The sequence below is a fragment of the Aegilops tauschii genome, chromosome 3 (assembly GCF_002575655.3).
Source record: "Aegilops tauschii subsp. strangulata cultivar AL8/78 chromosome 3, Aet v6.0, whole genome shotgun sequence".
Taxonomy (NCBI): Eukaryota; Viridiplantae; Streptophyta; class Magnoliopsida; order Poales; family Poaceae; genus Aegilops; species Aegilops tauschii.
The window spans coordinates 262,901,320-262,909,242 of NC_053037.3; the positions used below are offsets into that span (position 1 = coordinate 262,901,320).

Consider the following 7,923-nt stretch of genomic DNA (forward strand, 5'->3'; position numbering starts at 1 on the left):
AATCAATGCAATGGAACTAACCTCGATGGAAAATATCAGTTGTTCCCAATATTGTCCTGTGTGAGTACATCTAAAGACATGTTAAGTATAACAGGCTAAACATCAATCAAATATATCCATGGTAGACAACATAATCTACAAATGATAGCTTCAGTGTGCGGATTTAAGCACACTAGTTAAGCAAAATAAGAAGTGAACAGGTGTGTTAATAACATTTAAAAACAAGCAAATATAGTCATTCAAACTGGTATCGTGCAGGTCTGAAGTACACTAGTTATTGTTAAAAAAAAAGGGGTGTTAACTTCAACATCCTTCACAGCAACTAAATATCGTAATTCATAGTGGTATTGTTGAAACTATTATTGATGAAATTGAACTGCACAGTAAATAATTGCACATATAGAGCATCATATTTTGAATAACTGAAATAAATAAGGCATAAGGCCATCTCTATCTTATCCCCTAACGGAGTAAAACCCTTAGTGGAGTATGTGTGACAGGGCTATTCTATTACTAGTAACATAATATTATTCTGGTGTCCTCGGCCCTATATAGAGCAGCGACCGAACCGGCGGTACTGGAGTGAAAGAAAAGAAAACACGGGAGCCCAACTCCTCGAGCCCATCATCGTCCTCATCCACAACCCCACGTGACCACGCCCCACCCCACGACCCGCCTCGCACCTTCTCCCTCCCGGCCGCCGTGCGTGTCCCAGCCCTGACCGCCGCGCGCCTCCCACCTCCCGGCCGCCGCGCGCCTCCACCTTCTGTCCACCGGCACGCCTCCACCTCCCGTCTGCCGCCGCACCTCGACCTCTCGACCACCGCGCGCGTCCTTCCCCGATTGTCGGCATGCCTCCACCTCCTACATGCCGCCATGGACCTCCATCCCCGGTGCGCTGGCCCCCTCTTCCCCACCGCGCCACCGCCCCCCTCTGCCTCACCGGGTCGCACCGCGTCCCCCCTCCTCCGCCTCACCGCGCTGCCCCCAAGCGCGACGCCGTCGACACAATTGCAGGGCCAACTTGCTGCTGACCATGCAATCTTCCTGAAGGAGCTCGTGTCCAACGAGACTGTAAGGAACAAGTACTCGAGTTTTGAACTTCTTACTCAGTCATGCTAGTACTGAGGGAAAATGGACTGAAATGTATTGCAATTTATCTCTCCGAGACCCTGACAATTATTCAGTCCACGCGGCCATGCAGTCCAACTGCATCCGCCATCTCAGTGCGACCTCTTATACCTTTGCAACCATGTGGCCCGCCATCCACCGAGTAGTCCAACCTCAGGTGCGGCATTGTCAGCAGCATGTTGGGGGTCCTTTGTTTCTCTTGTGGCTGCTCCAAGCCGCAACACCTCATGCCATCGTCATCTCTGCAGGGCCATGTTCTGAGAAAATCCCCTGAAGCGAAATTGTTGCCGATAGCCATTGACCATGAAGCTTCTCTGCCCTGCTGCTACTACTACATGAGGTGATCGTAGTGCTCAGTTATTTTCGTGTGATGCTGCTACTGTAGCCCACTCTGAATGCATAGGTGCCGAGTGTGCTGCACTAGCCATTTTATTATTAACACGTACATCTAGCTTGTCTTGAAGCTCCATGATGTGGAAAAAACATTGGGGAAACTTCATGTTCTACATAGATGGAGTTCTGTTCGGCTGCACTTTGTGTCATTTAGGTTGCTCTCTACCTAGTATCTAACAAAAAAAGAATTAGTCACTTGAGCGTTTTAGAAGAAAAAACTAAAGCTGAAATATCCCTCATGTTCTGTCTGTGCTTACGTATGTAAACATGATTTGTATGACAAAGAAGCTCTGCTAAGTTAAATAGATTCAGTCGCATATATGTTTGTATGAAAGTACAAGCATAGGTCAGGACTTCTTTTATGATGTTTATGCTGAGTTCCACTACAAAAATGTATACTTTGTCTCTGAAAAAAGTTACTAATATAAAGTTTCCATTCCTGTCTATTATAATCAATACTGATGGACATATCAGGTCGTGTGGCCACACTTTTTTTGAAGGCGTATCTCCATGCAATTGCACCTTTTTCCCTGGTCCTTTGAGAGGTGACTAACTTGTTGTCTATGCTGCTCTTTCAGTAACTGAACTGTTTTCATGTGGAACTATTGCAAACCAAACAGGCCCTAAGCTTGGTGCATATCACGAATAATGGCATAACTAAGATATTGTGCACATTACAGTGTTGAGAAAGAGAAGTAGCTGTTTGAACACTCCAGCAAAGGTCAGGAATCCACTATGGAAGCTTAATCAGAGCTTGCCTTAGTATCTGAAATCTTGACTGTAGTAGTGGACCATGACATGAGTGTCCATGGTTGAAAAACCTTGACTGAACCATGACATTGTCGTATCTGTGCTACTTTTAAGTTATGCATTGCTCAGTGTTTCAACCACAGTGGGCACTAGTGCTCCCTTCCTTAAGAATTATCATCAATTATAGGTTTTTTGCACCACAAAATTTTGATTATATTGATACCTAATAATAGCACGTGCTCATTTTGAATTGAAACAAAAAGAGTCTCTCTAATAATAAATGGGCTCTCTAATAATAAGTTCTAAGGAAATAAATATTGAAGTTCATATTTCAAAACAAATGAAGTATTTTGGAAGTAAAACAAACTATTTCAAAGTACATAAATTATATTTAGGTATCTTTGTGTACTTCAACGTTACTGTACATGAACTTGTTCTTTTTACGTGAACTTGAACATTTGCCCATCCGACAAACAGTTTGAGTTGCACTTTTTTTGCTATATTTGATCTGTCATATTTCTCTAGTTCCATCTCGTTCTTGAGTTCTTCTGACTGAGAGCTAGTAAGATCAAACATGAATTTACATCAGTTCAAAAAACAGATTGTTGGGAAATAAGATTAAGACCAGAAACCAGAAAAGATGTACAAAAAGAAAATTAAAAACTGTTGCATTGGGACCTATATAAGAAAACAATTTCCTGATTACGACGAATTTAAATAAAAACTTGGAAAAGTTCGAAAAAAATCACATAGAAAGTCCGAACTCCAAAACCTGGCAAGTTCATGGTAAAAACAAAAATAGGCAGAAAAGGTACACCCCCATTGATTCATTCAAAATAGAAAAGTTGGGAAGCTCACGGGCATACCTCTAAAAAGAGTTAAGTATAGAATTTCAAATAAATAAAAATGAGTAGTTCTATGTTAAAAATACAATATGTGAGTTCAATATAGCAGTCCATTAGTTTAGTAGTTGGTACTACAATTTATTTTTCAGTGTACCTATAATGTCCAATTTTTCTTTCAGTTCAATTCCTAGATTTCATTCAGTTCAATTCTTATGCAGGTACTTGGTGGTGGCATTGCTTCACTTCCCTTGTTATGCTCTCTTCGCCCAAGTTCCGAGAATCAAGAAAACAAATACTAGTGCTTTGCATGAAAATGTACGAGCAACAAAAACCCACAAAGGCCTTTGCGTAGAAACATCACCTCCACACCCCCTCCATTCATGCGCAGTACATGCTTCTCCGGCCGCCGCGCCGCGTGGATCCAACAAGGCTGCGTCACACCGGTCCCGGATCCGCCCGCTTCCAATGAGGTTGCGTCACCCGCCGGCGCACCTCTGCCTCGCTGTGGGCAGTGGATGCTCCTCCGCAGGTCAACCTCCTGGTAGCGGGTAGTTCGATGCTCCCTATCGTGCTACTATCGGCGCTCCCTCGAGCTCCACAAGAACTTATTTCCAGCTGCGTCTGCACTCTGAAAAGGTACTGATTCAAACACTGAAGCTGCTTCTTCAAACGATTAAACTGAAATTATTACTTCAACTACTGTAAGTTCACAAACTTGAAGGAGGAATTATTGTTTCTTATTGGAGAAGGCCTGGTGTTTAGTTGGTGTCTGTGTGGTACCTACATCGGCATTTTCCATCAAGACCTCCAGAAAAAGAGAGGTCATCTCAAGGTGAAAACACGAAATCCTTGTACTGCTCTCTTTATTGTCTCACTCATTCATATTATTATATGTACACAAATCCATGTCATCTTGAATTTGTTACACCGGTGCGGGAGCAAAAACAGATGCACAAGTTCATCTTTTGTGACACTCAGTTCGAATTCTGATTTTAGTTCAGTGCAATTCTTATTTTTTTTGTTCTGTTCATTTTCTTATTTTAGTATGGTGCCTTATTGAGTTTCTAATCTTCTGAATTTTGGTTACCACACACCAGTCTGGTCGTTCAGATATTCATTTTCGAGAAGTAATAAAAATAAAAATTAAAAGCTCGTCCATCAAAAAGGTTCACATAGCATTATACTGTTTCACATGGTATTGTCCAGTAAGTACATTTTCTATAGTTGGTTTCTATACTAAACTCATTATTAGTTTCGTTTGTATTACTTTGTCAGTTAATGAAAAAACACAAAATAGTTGGGTGCGTGCGCAAAAATATCATCAGTACACATTTCAAAATTATGTAAGTTTAGATATATCACCTAAAAATAGTTCAAAGAAAAATTATGTAAGTTCAATCTGTGTGCTGCTACAAATTTGCACTTCTTGTCCAGTCGTACTAGTACTGATGAATAACGAGTTACTGATATAACTATTACTGATTGAAAAATGTAGGGGTTGAAGTAAACCCTCTCGATATAACTATTACTGATATATGTGCTCTGCCTGCACATTTTTCAATACCGAAGAATAACCCTAGCTAGAAGTTCATGTTTAGAAAGTTGGTAGGTTCACACATGGAAACTTAACAAATATTGTCCATTTTAGTATTGATCGAGCATCATATGTGCGTCAGTTCTAAATACTTTGTTCATTGTGATCAGAGATAATACAAAAAAGCATATCCTTCAGTTCTGCAGATATTTTACAACTTCTCCGAACATGCATCCACCGACGTGCTCGGCGCTGTCCACAACTTCATCGTGTGAGAGCTTCTGCTCCAGATCTTCTTCCTCCATGGTCCTGGCACGCCGTGACGACCAGGTCTGCAACCAAAACTGAAGCACAGTGTTCTTGGAACCAAACTGAAGCAATGCAACGAGAAGTACAAAAACTTGGGCTGATGTACCTTGTCCTATACCCACTTCTTTGCCTGGATGTAGGAATCTGATAGAAAAAACAATGTGTGTCCCTCTACATATTCAAGAGGAAAATTTGATTGCTGAAAATGCTTGTGTTTATAGAATTTAATTTCGCTATATTTTTCTTATTTTAATTCAGTCCAGTATCTAATTTTAGTTCAGTTCAATTATCATTTTGGTTTAAGTTCAAGACAATTCTTATTTTATTTTATCGTCTTGTGCTTCCATCGATTCTGTGGTCTAGAGCAGCTATCGTGGTGTTAATTTGTGTCTTCTGACTTGTGCAGTTTGATTTCTTGGCACACTGTCTTGTCCATGTGTGTGGCATTAATCAACCGTCTAAAGGAGAAAGGTGTTCTAGATTAAATTCATCCATTTGTCAGTGCAAGTTTATTCTTTTTTGTGAGGCTTCAAGTTCAACTATGGGTTTGTTTGGACTTGCAAGATTCAGTTGACAACCACTACTGTGCAATGATATTATGGTACTATTGACATCAACATAGAGCCTCCACCTCCAGCGACGTGCCATGGCTCCTCCTCCCACCTTCCACGACACGCTGCAGCGGCGGTCGCCGGCGGAGGGCGGAGCGTCGGCAACAACCACCTCTGCCCCGTCCTGCTCCTCCTCATCGCGTGACCATCTCCTTGGCCGCCCTGCACCTCGACGTCGAGCACTTCCCTCCCATGAGAGATCAGACGGACAAGGCGCTCCTGCCACCTTCTTCCCCGTGGATCCAGGTCCTGTTCCCCGTCGACAGCAGGAGACATGAGGTCACCTCCGGCACTGCTGGTGGTGTGAAGGCCGTCAAATGGTAAATTTCTGACCCTTGTAACCTCAGGTACTACTACAAAGCAGAAAGGATCTCTGTAAGTTAGTTAATAGCACCATGTCGCGCCTCTTGTGCTGCAAGACTGCTAGTTCTTCAACTAAAAAAATATACATTTCGCTTGCCATGCTTTCTGGATGTAGTATTACATGATATCAGTCCCAAAAAAGTACTCCCTCCATTCCTAAATATTTGTCTTTTTAGAAATTTCAAATGGACTACCACATACGGATGTATATAGACATATTTTAGAGTGTAGATTCACTCATTTTACTCCGTATGTAGTCACTTGTTGAAATCTCTAGAAAGATAAATATTTAGGAACGGAGGGAGTATAAATTTCTTCTATTGTCAGTTCAATTTTCTCTAGTATGTATGTTCTGAAGATGAGAGAATGGTTTGGTGGAGATGATGCATGTTTGTTTGCTTTTTATCATGATATATAGAAAGATGTTGGTAGCTCTAGTACATATACTACAACAGTTCATTGACAAAAAATATATCAGTTCAATACATACTTGGAAAAAAGCTCAATACTAAGTGTTCTCTACCTATCCTTACATTAGCTAGTCTTCACCATGTCCAGATAGTGCCTAGAAGAAGTTAACTCATGCATTTCCATAAAACTATGTACTGATAAATCAGAACTCGTGCATTTCCATAAAATTCTGTAAGTTTCGTGTGTGTGCTTCTACAAATCTGAAATACTTTTCCAATCATACTAGTACTGATGCAATCACCTAAAAAAGTTGATGAAAAATTCTGTAAGTTTGGTGCGCATGCTGCTACAAATCTAAACTTCTTGTCCAGTCATTCTAGTACTGATGAAGATCAAGTTGACTGAAATAATGTAGTCGATTCCTGAGAACCTTACTAGTCCTATATATAGAAGTTGTGCCTGATAGCCATACATGACTTTTCTCTTTGTTGCCTGCTTGTTTTTTTTAAAATTCTTTGAACTTATTTAGATAATATATTTGGACCTTTGCCACAACAACACGCTCCCCAGCCGGTCACGAGAAGAGCTGCGTGCAGGCCACCTTGTGCTCCGTCCTCGATCCGCCTCAGTCATCTCCCTCTCATCCTCTCTCTGCTCCGGGTGTGTGTGTGCAGGGAGTGGGAGCAGATAGAGCAGGGGAGTGGGAGGCCCTTCCATGGTGAATTCATAGGCATCTTCCATGGAGATTGTGATCTTTGCTTGAGGATTTATGTTGTTGGCCTGTCCACTGTAGTTCGATATTATTCTGTAACTTCAGATATATCACTTCCTCCATTCCATGCAGATAAAGAAGTTTTGAAGCAATTCCCAGTGTCTTTAGCAGCATTCATGGTTAAAAAGCAACAACTACCTCATCCGTTCGAGTTGAGCACTGGTCATCGTCCAAAGTTGAGCACTAGGTGTCGTCCAAGTTCAGAGAGGGTTATATGCAAGTACAAAAGTTTGTTTTAGTGAGAAAATGCGGCATTTTGACAATATTCTGTATGATTCATTTGTCCAACCTTAGAACTTGGCGATATTCAGTCTATTTTTCTATGATGAAGGCACACATGAAGTCATGTGCAATGGTTATACCCCTAGTGTTACAAAAATTTGTATTTTGTTTCTTCAAATGTGTTATGCGCCTATTTGATGAGGTAAAACAAAGTAAAATAGTGAAAATGTCATTAAAGACACTTGGAAGTACAAATGTAAAAAATAAATAAGTCCTGATTCTCCCAGGTAGGAAGTTTGGAGAAGAAAACATAAGTTTTAAAAAGAAGGGAATGGCAAAAATGTAAGTCCGTTCAACTATATAAACCATAAAGGTACGATGGTGATTACACCGTTAGTAAGGATAAGGATGAGAAAGAAAATTAAAAACTAAAACTAAAAGAACATCAAGTGATTATTTTTTGAGAAGTACAAACTCTTTAGTACCATAAGTACCATAAAATTACAATTAAAAATTGCATCAGTTCTTACTCAAGGGACAATAAATTTGAAAAAAAAAATTGTACCAGTAAAAGTTCGGAGG

At 40.7% G+C, this 7,923-nt stretch overlaps 1 protein-coding gene and 1 long non-coding RNA gene across 13 annotated transcripts; one reads left to right on the plus strand and one right to left on the minus strand.

The window, feature by feature from the left end:
- The first annotated feature begins 578 nt into the window (after positions 1–578).
- Positions 579–7,519, plus strand: LOC109740047 (uncharacterized). 12 transcript variants are annotated; one of them, XR_012204862.1, is made up of 9 exons: positions 579–1,288; positions 1,380–1,471; positions 1,999–2,069; positions 3,338–3,755; positions 3,841–3,951; positions 4,852–4,983; positions 5,369–5,433; positions 5,533–5,893; positions 7,022–7,519. XR_012204862.1 is itself a non-coding variant. In XM_020299089.4 (6 exons), exons 1-6 carry the CDS (start codon positions 3,676–3,678, stop codon positions 7,356–7,358), a joined length of 1,026 nt encoding a protein of 341 aa, XP_020154678.1. In that variant the 5' UTR covers positions 3,473–3,675; the 3' UTR covers positions 7,359–7,519. The 12 variants fall into 12 exon arrangements, 2 of the variants coding, with proteins under 2 accessions (XP_020154678.1, XP_073366483.1); XR_012204857.1 differs by lacking the exon at positions 1,999–2,069 and adding an exon at positions 2,103–2,245; XR_012204858.1 differs by lacking the exons at positions 5,369–5,433; positions 5,533–5,893; positions 7,022–7,519 and adding an exon at positions 2,145–2,245 and having other exon boundaries at positions 4,852–5,168.
- LOC141042366 (uncharacterized) lies at positions 2,580–3,730 on the minus strand. The gene is made up of 2 exons (XR_012204865.1): positions 3,481–3,730; positions 2,580–2,833 (listed from the first exon to the last, which is right to left on the minus strand). It is a non-coding gene; the product is annotated as an uncharacterized lncRNA (long non-coding RNA).
- Positions 7,520–7,923: the final 404 nt, after the last annotated feature.